Source organism: Anticarsia gemmatalis, chromosome Z, assembly GCF_050436995.1.
Source record: "Anticarsia gemmatalis isolate Benzon Research Colony breed Stoneville strain chromosome Z, ilAntGemm2 primary, whole genome shotgun sequence".
In the NCBI taxonomy this organism is placed as follows: domain Eukaryota; kingdom Metazoa; phylum Arthropoda; class Insecta; order Lepidoptera; family Erebidae; genus Anticarsia; species Anticarsia gemmatalis.
This window is the reverse complement of record NC_134776.1, coordinates 19,095,324-19,109,060: the sequence shown is the minus strand read 5'-3', so window position 1 is coordinate 19,109,060 and position 13,737 is coordinate 19,095,324. Positions and strand designations below refer to the sequence as shown.

Here is a 13,737-nt window from a genome sequence, read left to right as displayed (position 1 = left end):
AATTTTGACTATGTTGCAAATATGTAAATGGCCGTCACACCCAACTTTGCCATTTGTTACTTACTATTCCGCCCAAACATTAAGAAGATTTTATGGCAAAGTAATAAATTAGCAATAATTTCGTACATCTTTCCTCCCGTACCACCCTTAAACGGCAGGGGTTAGTATAGGGTGGTAAAGCACCCTCACCCCCTGCACTTGCGCATGCGTACACCGCACCCTGGCGGGCTCCGATGGGTATAAAAGGCGGTGCACCGGCAGACAAGCTCGTGGCTTGATGTCACGCGCTCGGAGCAGCAGCGCGAGACATCAAGTCACCCAAAACACCCTGACACCCTGTGGAGGACACTCCACAGATGCATCACATAGCGTTGTGACGCTGTGTAATGCTGCATTGATATTAAAACTATGAATGATGATGGGCTGGTCTTACGATTTTTTTTCGGGCAAGAAACGTTACTTCTGTTACTATATATAGGATTATTTTATACCATAATTTATATGATTTTGTGGTAATTATTTCTGAGCGTATATTATATTGGAAAAATCATTGATGTTGTCAGCGTGAATGGCTAATTTGTATTGTTTTGTTTCTTAAATAAACTAAATTTTCGTGGTGTTCTTTTAGTTTCACGGAGAGATTTCATTTATTGAAGGTTTTCTTATTAATTTTAAACTATAAAGCGTCGTAATCTAGATTTAATTGAACAAGTACCTTATCAAAGTTCCAAGCTTATTGATCAATATGGTCGCACGCAAACATTACTAAATTAAAATATTAATACAAAAAAAAACACGGCAGAAATTACATAATTAAAATTATACTATGTAAAAATATATTTATCACGGATCTCTTCTTATATTAGGTACACTTAATATTTGTTTTATATGATTATTTATATTTTTATTTTGTTTGCGTAGACTGCAACTGTGACGTGAGTGGTACGGAGCCCAGCATCTGTGACGACGTCGTGGGCACCTGCATCTGTAAGACTGGCTTTGGAGGAGCGAGATGCGACCAATGTCTCTCCGGGTAAGTTCTTACAACTAAATTATGTGTATTCACTGCTTTATTATACAAAGTTTAGTGAGTTATCGTCGTGGTTATTTATTTTTGTAATCATGTATTCATAATATAATATAGGTATGTACATTTTTTTTTACTTGTTTTCTCTTCGCAAAGCTACAGAGCTTACAGAATTTCATTTACTTTTTTTATTTCATCTTTTAAAAGACAACTCCCGCACTATGAATGGCTCTTATGTGGCGGGGACTTTCACAAACATACAAACAGCGGACACAAAGCTCAACCACACCCGAAACAATTATTTGTGGGTTGCACAAATGATTGTTTCGAAAATCGAACCCACGATATCCCGACGCAGTGATATCGAATATGTGAATCGTTTCTTTCAATTAAGTTTCCGACTGTCTGTGAATTAACATTTTACCTCAACTATAATGTAGGTACTGTGTTATTTCTACCACTCAAAGTATACATACGAATACAGTTATACAACCAGTCAAGTTAAAATACATGACTTTAAATTTCAAATTAATAATGGCTAAATCTATACTATCTATACTAATATTATAAAATTGTAGAGTTTGTTTGGTTGAACGCGCTAATCTCAGGAACTAATGCGAATTGAAAAATATTTTACTGTTGGCCTATTTATTGAGGAAGGTTAGAGACTATTACATATATAGCATTACGCTACGACCATTTGGAGCGCAATAGCAACGAGAAATGTTACAAAATCGGTGAAAATTATGACCCATTCTCTCTTATGTGACACAAGCGAAGTTGCGCGGGTCAGTTAGTATAACATATAAACTTAACATAAATAGTTGTTCTCTCTACTTTTTAGAGAAATGCTAACGTTGCTTATGCTAGTATAAGATATAATATCATAATACACTTAAAATAAATATTTTTTTCTACTTTGTAGAGCAGGGGCTCCCAACCTTTTCTTAGTTAGGGACCACTTTTATAATATTCTTGTTAACAGGGACCACTATGTCAGTATATTAAAAAAAGTGTAAAAATCATACTGAACATTTTTCATTTTAACATCATTCGCGGACCATATTTTGACATCCACGGACCACTGGTTGGGAACCACTGTTGTAGAGAAATGCTAATGTTGTTTATATAAATGCTAACTATGCTTATGCTAGTATAAGATATAATATCATAATTCACTTTAAATATTTTTTTTTCCTACTTTGTATAGTACTAATGTTGTTTATATTCGTAGGTACTACATGGAGGTGAAGGGTCGCGAGCGTCTGTGCGTGCCGTGCAACTGCGACCCCACGGGCTCGACCTCGACCAGCTGCTCGGCGGACGGCAAGTGCAACTGCCTCGCCAACTTCGGCGGCAAGCAGTGCGACCAGTGTTCACCTGGCTATTACAAGTACCCGGACTGTTTGCGTGAGTTCACTTTAATTTTATAAGATTTTATCAGAAAACATAGTAATTTGTATCATTTTAGAAATTCCAAACAGATACTGTATATTTATCACTTAACAACCTACTGTTAGGTATATCTTTAATTAATCTAGTCTTAAGACAAAATTTGTAGGTAAATGTTTGCATGTTATTAAAATGTAGAGAAATGTGTCTGTATTTTATAACACCTTTAGGTATATTTACCACATTTTAAGCTAGTATTATTATTATAATAATAACCTCTTAATAGATTCGTTTTTGTATCTATTTTAGTACATACTTAGGTATTGTTTAACGGTCTCAACGTTAGGGATTTCGCGTTTTGGTCATTTAAGATGACGTAAGCCAAGCGAAAGGAAATCCATATTAAAGGACAGAAACTAGTTGTTCACATTAGAAAATGTTATTTATATTCATAGGTAGGTGGTGACTAAGTGCTACCGTAGTGTTTTATTTCCAGTTCTTTAACACACAAAACAACTAACGAATACACCATCATTTACACCCACAGCTTGCTACTGCGACGCCTCAGGCTCCATCGGTTCCACATGCGACGACAACGGCCAGTGCCACTGCAAGCCTAACTTCGACGGCACCAAGTGCGACAAGTGCAAGGAACAGTTCTACAACTACCCGGCCTGCGAGGAGTGCAACTGTGACCCTCGGGGAGTCATCGCTAGCTTTGCAGGTAACATACAAACATACATACATAAACGTCGGGTGAACAAATAAGGTATTCTAACCTTTAATTTTCAATCGCGTTTAAGGCATTATAATATTATACATACATGAAATCGCGACCTTTTTTCATAAGCAGAAACCGGGAAACAACGTTATTAATTTTAGGACCGGAAAAGCGGAAAATGCGTTATTAATTTTATTGTCTTCTTTATCCTGATATCTTAGTAAAGAGCTCTGGCGCACTCTGAAGATTGAGGGTCATAGAGGCATGACCCTCTCATCCCTAAATAGTACTCGTTAAATTGAGGAATGTTCTATAATTTAACAATAAGAAAATAAATAAGGATTTTCTTCCCCTAGTCGCGATACATTTTTTGGTTTGCTGACATCTAGTGGTGGCATTGTTAAACTGTTAGAAGAGTGGCTTACAAGGTTTCTAAAATTATCTAGAGATATGTCAGACATCTCAATTAACCCTTTTCACCAATTAAAATATTTAGAAGACCTCCATTTAATTGAAAATATGTGCATTGAAGTCCGAGTCGTTGACTCAGCATAGTCAACATATTTTAAAAGTCAACATAATATATCCCTTTAAATTATTGATTGCGCCTGAATCAGCATTGCTATTTATTTAGAATATTATATTTCTGAATAGTTTCAAAATAAGTTTAACATAAAGTTGTTGTATCAAACAGGCCACTGTAAGCTGCAAAAACCTTGCAAGCATACTAACTATACCTTTAATGAATAGTTCAGGAAGATTTCGTGAACTAACTAACTGTTGTTGTCCAGGTTGCGGTTCAGTGCCGGCCGGAGAGCTCTGTCAGTGCAAGGACCGCGTTCATGGTCGTATCTGCAACGACTGCAAACCTTTGTTCTGGAACCTACAAGAATACAACCCTTACGGATGCCAGGGTAAGTTTACAGTTTTATTAGAAAACTATAACACACTAGCTGACTCGCGCAACTTCGCTTGCGTCACATAAGAGAGAATGGGTCAAAATTTCTGAAAATACAATTTTTTTTACTACTACTACTCTACTAGCTGAGCCGTGCGGCTCCGCTCGCGGGATATCCGTCCCGTTGTGCTTATTCGTTACATTTTACTAGATTTAATAAAGTTATTTTCCCACAGAATGCGAGTGTTACCGGCCCGGTACAGTCGGTGGTCTGGGCTCGTGCGAGACGCGCTCCGGACAGTGTATGTGCAAGCAGAACGTGGGCGAACGACAGTGCGACCAGTGCCAAGACGGATACTACAACCTGGATGATAACAACATGTTCGGATGTACCGGTATGTATGCTTTATGATTCACTAGCCATTTGACTATCCCACAACAAATTATACACTAACCTTCCGCGAGAATATTTCAATGTATTGATGAAAGACGCCTATCAGTTTAATAGATTTTGAGCTTATTGCAAATTGACGGACAGACAGAGAATGGGACTTTATATTATAATACGTATAGCCTTTCTCTTTCTGCCTTTCTACTTCTGCCAGTAAAAGAAAAGAACAATAAAGAACAATAAACAAACTGTAGCCTCATAAGAAACAAATTGCCGCGCTTAAAAGCTGGCGTCGCAGTTAAGCGCAGAGCAGGTCTTTGAAAGGCATCGGCATTAAGTGCCCGATAAACCCGCACAAACATACTTATATTTATGGCACAGAATAATGCGTGTGCGCATGTATCTGTTGTCGATAACACTCCGTTTTTATTCGCGTTATCGGATAAATACATATAAAAGCTCCTTACTAAATCTCTTATGAATGGAAAGGACTGCAACTCCCTGATGCAGAAGTAATATTTCACGTTCTAAAAATCAACCCACTAATTCATCTATTAAATTCAGACTGTGACTGCGACATCGGCGGTTCAATCGACAACAACTGCGACAAGACGACCGGCCAGTGCCGCTGCCACTCGAGGGTGGAAGGTCGGCGCTGCGACCAGCCCATCCGCGCCCACTACTTCCCCACGCTGCACCAGTACAAGTACGAGGTGGAGGAGGGCTACACGCAGTCCGGACAAGTGAGGTACAGGAACTCCGAGGAAGTGTTCCCTGGCTACTCCTGGAGAGGATATGTCGTGTTCTCTATGCTGCAGGTTTGTGTTGTCTCTTTATTTTTAAACAGTTAGGTACCACATCTAAAAGGTTTATCTATAGGTATGGAAAAGGAATTTGCAAAGTGAAGCTTAACTCTGTAAAGCAAATTAATTCTTAATTTCGCTACGAAATAAATGCCAGGTGCGACGACTCCTAGATTAATGGAGTGCCTTCTGTACTGCGTCTGCGCTCCAATTTATATTTTCCAGTTGTTTGGCTGAACGCCTTTAAAAGTAAAAGGATAGCCCTATAATGGTTGTTTTAAGACAGTTTCTATTTCTTTTTTTGACTCTTGAAATTGCATATTATAATCACACCCTATTATAATTATGTTTTGTTCATAGAACCAAGTGACGAACCGCGTGGTGATCCACAAGTCGTCGCTGTACCGCATGGTGTTGAAGTACTCCAACCCTCTGAAGGACGTGGTCATCGCCACCATCGTCATCACGCCCGACAGCGTTGTAGACATACAGCAGACGTTAGTACACCACTTGTATTTACCTTATTTTCTCTGTTTTGTGATTATTCCACATTAAATAAAGTGTTTGTTTTCTTTCTTAAAAAACATGCTTTTAAAGTATTTGGTTGATGATTTTACGAGTGGCCGTCTGCCTAAACGGAACAATATTGTGTGCCTTACCTTGTTGCCTCGGAGAGCACGTAAAATCATTAGTCCTGCGCCTGACTATCTGATCTAATCGAATTCTGATCAGAAATTTGTGTAGTGTATCTTTGTATGAAGTGTCGTAACGAACTCTCGCGTACACAGTCGTAACGAACTCTCGCGCAGTTTGCTTTTATATAAAATCACGGCTATTTCTTACGGAGATTTCTCTATTAAGTGGCCGTGAGTTGCTTGCTAGCTATTCTCTTTGGCTTCTTCCCATTTCCGAGCTAGTGGTAGATTCAAACTAACATAAGTGTCAACATTTGACCTAAATGAATAAATAATTTGATTTCGATTTTGTTGGTAGGCATATACCAAAGAACGCCACTTGCTAGGATCCCTAAAATCTTCTTTAGCTTCATTCACATTCATACATCTTATCATAAGAAGCACTATAACACTATAAGTAGCACTACGCAACTGATTGTTAAGTATTATTGCAAATTAATTTGCTAAAATAATATAAATGTTTCAGGTTCAACGTAGCCCTGCGTCCAACTTCATCACCGCAGCTGGTGACGGTTGCTGGAGACAAGGGCATCGCTCCTTCACCCTTCGTCATCAACCCTGGCAACTGGATGGTCACCTTCAAAACTACCAAGGAAGTCATGCTTGTAAGTCTATTGCACGCCTTACTCCAGCAGTTTTAAGCCAGAGGACTGAGAACTCCTGTGTACAATAAGAGTTTTGTCATAGAATTAGCATATGTGCATATCATAATCACACACATTTTCTTTGTCGCATTCATCACTATTTGCAGTCCCGGTACAAACACGGAAGAACTTAAAATATTACTACTTTTAATTTGGTAAGTTTCCATGCGACGTCGTAAAAAAACGATGAAAGGACGTCGAAACATCGAAAAAAATAACCTAAAAAATAAGACGACGAAAGTATACGTATAAAATATGGTGGACTTGTTTTTAAAATAAGGAAAGGCTGAAAAATGGGATTTAGAACTTCTTTCGCTAAGTTTCATTGAATTTTTGTTTAATTAATCGTATTCCTCCAATAAACATTGGCTACACTATAGTAATAAATATTCAATCCCGTTACCTCATGCGTTTCCTTTCCCCCAGGATTACTTCGTCCTAATCCCAGAGGCGTACTACGAGGCCACGGTGCTGACCAAGCTGGTGGACAAGCCGTGTGAGGTAGGGGACCAGCGACTGTGCCGACACTTCGCGTACCCCAGCGTCGCCGGCAGACCCATCGCTGATGTCAACAGTCTCAGCACTTCGGTTGACGCCTACATCGACAATGTGCAGGTAAGCTTCCAGAAAAGAATATAGCTATTGTTATAATTTGTCTTTTAAAAGAAAAGAAAATAAATTAGTATATTTGGAACTAACATGTGTCTGCGTTGATTTTTTTATTACTTTGCCCGCCTTATATATCAAGCTCGATATCTCATGAGCATATTTACTATCACTAACCAATTAAATATTTTTCTAATTCACAGCAACTAAACGAACTAGGAGCCGCTGCGAACTCAATTCCTATCGTATCAGGCGACGGTCAAGAGGTTCAATTCAACATGAAGATCACGCCGCCAGGACAGTACATACTGCTGCTGGAATACGTGACTCCCACACAGCTGGAGATGAGGAACACGTCAGAGATCATTCCCAGGGGACTGACGGTCCGGTTCCAGTCAGGGGACGGACCTGAGACCGTGGCTGTGATTAACATCAATGATTGCCGGTACACCGCTGCCTGCAGACAGGCTATGGTCGATGATCTGTCCAGGATCCAGGTCTTCAATGTGCAGGATGCTAATAATGTTGTTTATCTGAGGGTGAGTGTTTGCAGAATAATATTGTTTTATATAACACTACTACTGACATAGTATTAATTACCAAAGAATGATAATATATCAGCTTGTATAACTATGGAGCACAGCTGTAGCCACCAGACAAATGTCAATCCTAAATCTCTCTAAGAAGTTATTCCAAGATTTTACTGTTAAGTAATTTCATGTCACTGGTCGCCTCAGAATATCTTCATTGTGACCTACAGGCGTAAGGAAACAGAGACTGATGGTTATTTATCTACTCCTGCGCAGTTTACCTTGTGTAAAACTGGTTGCTGTGGCTAAATATCAGCCAGTACCTGAGTATTCTACAACCCATTTGCTAAATTCCTGTTTGTTGAATCCAGGGTGACGTGGGCTCCAACGTGGGAGTGAAGTCCATCATAGCGATCCCAGAGTCAGAATGGCACATGGACTACATAACACCGCGCCCTTACTGCTTGAGACGCAACGGCAAGTGCGAGCCGGCTGTCTTCACCGCTGCCGTCGACTCTAAGAAGGTAACTAATAAATTTTATACTGTACCATCCACTGCAAAGGTCCCCTCCCGGAATCAGGCTTTATGCAGGTGGGGACTAAATACTTCCAAAAACTCTGCATGTATGAAAGTTCTTAAAAAATAACTTTCGGACATTCATGATATCTTCATAATTCTTGAAACATGTGATAATTTCGAAGATTACTTGTATCATCTTAACACTACTCTCAGCAATAAAGGCATTTTGCCAGTTGTAAACTTTACAGTTCTTTCTTAAATCTATACTCATTTATACTTATATTAGTTTACTTATACTTTTGTGTTGAATAGTCCATGAATGCGCAGGTTATTGGAGAATGAATACGACGATGGATGCTTGTAGATACTAATTATTTTGCAACTATATTAATTTGTGGTAAAATGATGTGCATCATACAGTCGTCCATTACGCACTGACACTTTTTTCTTGATTCTCACCGACGGGGAATTGTTGCTAATAGCCTTGGTGTAGGCGTTTAAGAGTCATTGTTGGCTCGAACAGTCCATTTATTTTATTGAGGGAGGATATGAAACATTATAATATGACTAGTAAGAATGGAGCGTCAATAAAAAACAAAAGAGAGCAAAAAGAAAACGGAAGGACTAGACGAAATCCGAAATACTTGACAAATATCCGATTACAAGAATCGATAAAATCAAGAATAAATCAATTTAACCCATTAATGTCCGACAGCTGGGCAAGAGTCTCCTCCCGTAATGAGAGCGGCCTTGAGTCCTATGGATCTAAATTAGATGTCAATATTTAAATGACTGCTTTTGGCAGGTGGAAGCTGAATCAGGTGTGGGTGGTGACCGTGAACAGAGACTACCGAACTTGGACAACTCCACCGTGGTGGTGTACTTGCAGCCAGGAGTGGAGCCTCTCAAGATCGAGGGCAAGGTCCCCGAGCCCAACGATTACATGTTCCTGGTTCATTACTACCAGCCCGACCATCCAGGTAAGACTTTACTTTCTTCTTATTTTTGTAAACTCATGCTCGGTTATCTGTTTCTAAACTAAGCAGAGATTTTACTATGGTAACTATACAACTGATAAACATGCTTATATAGATAGATTTGTAATCAAGTTAAGAATAGATACTCGTGCTCATAAGACAGAAATTTGTCCCACGTGGGATTCAAATACACCACACGGTGCTACGGTTAATACGGCGAGGTTGCTACGTTAACATCTAAACTTTCACAACTGAGTAGAGTGCTTTGGAATGTACGATATTTCCAAAATAAAGTACCTGTATCAAAAGATACTGCTACTTACCCAAGACGGTCAGAATTTCAGCAGGATAGCATTTCATTTGCCTTTGCCTTATGGCCAGTAGAATTTTTTTACAGTCGCTACTGTCGAGTAACGAGAGTTTGACATTTAAAATGTACCGTCAAAATAGCTCTTCCGCAGCCCAATAGAGGCGCTGATCAGATTTTCGTGCAAAATGTATCTACAGCTAGCCGGTTGTCTGTAATCAATATTAGTAGTGAATCGAGCTACAGTATGTTTCAAGTATTTTATTTCCTCCCACAGAGAGCAAGATCGACGTAGCTCTGAAGACGGACACGCAGTCTTTCGACAGCAGTCTGCCGGTGCAGCACTGTCCTTCCAACTTCGGCTGCCGAGCGCTGCTGAAGCAAGCTGATGGCAACAACCGGTTCCCTGTCACAGACAACTTTACTATCACTTTTAATGTAAGTCTCCATCTTAATAGTACGAAAATTTTGTAATAGCATGTTGCCTGCAACCACGGCTAGTTTAATCAGCGCCGAAACGTCAGGCATTCTAAGGTATTTAATTAAAGAAACTTTTGTTAGCGTACCTCGAGAGTGTAAAGACTCGTGCGCACGTCCTTGTTTCTAAAAGTTGCAATGTGAAGGAGGCTTTAACTTCTGCTTTAACTTTTATATATGCCTGTGTGTATGTTTATTTCAGGACGACACTGGCAAGCCGGTGTGGCTGGACTACGTGCTAGTGATAGCAGCCAACGACTTCGTGGACACGGCGCTGACCGAGGCTAACATCATCGACTACACGCGCGAGTTCATCGAGAAATGCGCCAACAATCACTACCATATCTTCCCAAATGAAACTGGTATGTAAACAACTAGCTAGTCTAGCTACCGTCCGCGTGAAAAGATTTTCCGTGGTTATAAGTATCCTATGTGATAATCAGGCTTAAAAAACGGACATTGAAGCGAGTCCGCATGTAAGGGTGAAAGCGTAGACGCTAAAAAGTCTATGTGCTTTTCCTGTAGAAATAATTTACCAATTGTTTCACCTTAAGCAGTAAAGCAGTACAGTAATAATCCGTAATATAGGTACTTTATATAAGTACAGGATACCTTTTTTCCAAACACTAATTAAATTCAATATGTAGATCGTAAAACCTTACAAAACTTGGTGTCCACCTTAAAATATTTTACTCAATCTAGCCATCACTTTAAAACTCACGGATTTAAAGCTCTATTCTTTATTACGCAGGTTTCTGTCGCGAGGCGATGTTCTCAATAACAGCTGAGTACAACAGCGGCGCGCTGGCCTGTATGTGTGACTTCATGGGCTCCACTGAGCTGGAGTGCGACACCTTCGGCGGACAGTGTCCTTGCAAGCCCAACGTGATCGGCCGCTCCTGTACCACCTGCCGCACCGGGTACTTCGGCTTCCCCAACTGTAGGCCTTGCACCTGCCCGCAGACTGCTATTTGCGATGATAACGGTATGTCCAAATGCTGTTGAAATTCTATTGAAAATTAGCATAGGCCTGCTCATACAAGGGACTTTTAAGCCGACAAAAAAAGCCGAACCACGAATAATATGAACAAAAATACTTGTAAGAAATCTATATACTTATAATAAATCTGTAGAGAGGTTAATTCTGTACATTGAATATATTTAAAAAAAAACCAATGGGGGATATTTAGTAACCGATACTGATACCGAATCTGCAATTTATAATTTTCTTTTCTGTCTGTCTGTCTGTCTGTCTGTCCTCCGTCTGTATGTGTCGCTATCACGTAAAAACTACCGGACAGAATGCACTGAAATTTGGTATATGCATAGAATAAGTAGTGGAGCAATTTCTAGGATACTTTTTATAGCATAAAATTTCAAAGATTTTTAGAAAATTGAAAAAAATACGTAGAAATCGTTTGAACCTGCGTTTCCCTATAGAGACCATAGATGGCGTTACAATCCATTTCACAACATTCGCATAGTGAACGCGGCGCCTGCCGCATCGATACCTGTTGTTCGCACCAACCAATAGATGGCGTTATAAACCGCAACAAAGCATGTTTTTTCTAAAATTAATAACCAAATTAATTGGTTGCATTAAGGAAATAAATTGGATAGCTATGAAACAGACTATGTGGTAAGTTTTCAAAAATAAACAACGGATGATATAAGTATAAAAAATAATTACGGGTTACGCGGTTTCGGACGTATCATCGCAAGTATACATTATTACGCGTCTGAAGAGCTCCGGCGCAGTTAGGACCTATAATAATATTCTGAATCCAGACGGGTAAGCAATGGTCAGTCTATTATAAGGTATTATATTTTACACTGTAAACTGCTACGGATACAGACGAGAGCGGAAAAGAAGGTAACCACAGGAAATCAGGCCTGCCTTAGCCTGTGTCACATTGTGTGCCTTTCGGGTCCCTTTCGTAAATAACCATTAGATGACAAAAGAGTTGTTAACATTTTTATGTGTAGGTGTATCGAGTGCTTCGCAATTCGCGTGCTCAAACGAATAAGCAACAGTACGAAATTCACGCGAGCGGAGCCGCACGGGTCAGCTAGTGTATAATAAAAGACAAAAAGTGCCCTCAGGATTGTCCCTCGTTTGCACAGGCCCTTGGTGTATTGTGACTATAAATGTTGTAACTTTAAGGTTACAATCCGCAGTCAAAAGCGGACTCCAAACTGCAACTTCAGACTGCATACTGCAAACGGCAGCTGCAGATACCGTTTGCATTTCTTTGTTAATGATTTATTAATGTGAACTAAAAGTCTAAAGTCATATTAACTGTCATCTGCCACTGCAGCCTGTAGTCAACATCCTATCTTTTAACCTTTCGATAGATGGATGTCATGGTCTCATATCTTCAATACATTCGTTCCCTAGGTACCTGCATCTGCCCCAAGAACGTGGAGGGTGAGGAATGCGATCGCTGCAAGCCGTACACGTTCAACTTCGACGTTCAGCGCGGTTGTGACGACTGCAACTGTAACCCGCTCGGCGTCGTCGGCAACCAACTGCAGTGCGAGGCTGACAGCGGAAATTGCGCGTAAGTATTTTATTATTGATTGAAACATTTTTAAGACGAACCAAATTGCCATATAATGCCATATATAGTTTTCAGATTTATGCAACTGTTTAGGCAGCGCAAGCAAATGTATTAATTATATTTTTAGTGGTAGGTACATTTACCTTCACAGTGGTAGGTACATTCTCCGACTTGCTTCACAAAGGTTAAATAGCTCGGCTAATGTGCACGATACGTTGTTTTAGGACCGTATAGTCTGTTTTTAAGCTATCCGATTTATTTCCAAAATGCAATCAATTAATTTGGCAAATAATGTGCGATAAATGTACCATATATGTTGCTCCAGTACCTATTCTATTTTTATGTGATGCTGAAACCTACAGAAAAACAGACAGACCGACAGGCAGACAGAAAAAAATATTTCGGTATCAGTTTAATTCGGTTTCGGTGTCAGTATCCGTTCTTAACATCCCCATTGGATTTTTTTATTTCGCGTTAGTCTTGGTACATATACATACATACAATTTTCCGATGAGCTTTTGTAACATACGGGCCTACCTGCAATACGATTTATAAGCGATATTTAAGACGTAAGTATGTTAGAGGTCGCGCCGGTCGTCGCCGCCACATAGTGTTCTATAATGATCGCATAGACGTGGTTGCATGCGTGTGTACCTCAGTATGACGCGACATGTCGTCGCTAGGTGCGGCCGCTGCCGTGTACTAACTACCTACTGCCTACAATACAATACTAAGCAATCTCATAGGCGTGCGCGTGGATATGTACATCACGTTGTTCACAATACGCTCAGAAGTAAACTTACTCGGGAACTAAAGATATTCTTCACTCCTGCATACCTTCCATTACACCGAAATCTCTGGTTCAAAGTGATTTATATTGTGTAGGTGTGTACTGCAATCAGTGCAATTACTGCAGAACAACGATATAATAGTATTATTAGCTCATCATGACTGCGTTAACATGATGAGCCCTCCAAAAATATAAAACTACTACTACTACTACGATTAACTAAAATCGAGAGGGCAGCAGGGAAATAATCTGAGCTACACTACAATATAATAATACTGAAGGTTCACTCACCAACGAAACAAAGACACGCACGGGAAGTCATTCTGCTGCGGAGAATCTTAACACCGCCTTTTAATTTGACTACTAGAGCCATCTTTTTTAACAAAAGATAAACTTCT

The 13,737-nt window shown here is 39.7% G+C and overlaps 1 protein-coding gene across 2 annotated transcripts in view; it reads left to right on the top strand.

Moving 5' to 3' along the window:
• Positions 1–13,737, top strand: part of LanA (laminin subunit alpha) — a 58,277-nt gene that overhangs the window by 17,011 nt on the left and 27,529 nt on the right. For both annotated transcript variants that reach the window (XM_076135021.1, XM_076135022.1), the window contains 16 exons: positions 922–1,033; positions 2,262–2,437; positions 2,967–3,143; positions 3,932–4,054; positions 4,275–4,433; positions 4,994–5,247; positions 5,593–5,729; positions 6,394–6,532; positions 6,998–7,186; positions 7,381–7,716; positions 8,079–8,231; positions 9,033–9,207; positions 9,789–9,949; positions 10,191–10,350; positions 10,740–10,973; positions 12,387–12,549. In XM_076135021.1, coding sequence (XP_075991136.1) covers positions 922–1,033; positions 2,262–2,437; positions 2,967–3,143; positions 3,932–4,054; positions 4,275–4,433; positions 4,994–5,247; positions 5,593–5,729; positions 6,394–6,532; positions 6,998–7,186; positions 7,381–7,716; positions 8,079–8,231; positions 9,033–9,207; positions 9,789–9,949; positions 10,191–10,350; positions 10,740–10,973; positions 12,387–12,549 — 2,848 coding nt within the window. The remainder of the gene's footprint in view (positions 1–921; positions 1,034–2,261; positions 2,438–2,966; positions 3,144–3,931; positions 4,055–4,274; positions 4,434–4,993; positions 5,248–5,592; positions 5,730–6,393; positions 6,533–6,997; positions 7,187–7,380; positions 7,717–8,078; positions 8,232–9,032; positions 9,208–9,788; positions 9,950–10,190; positions 10,351–10,739; positions 10,974–12,386; positions 12,550–13,737) is intronic.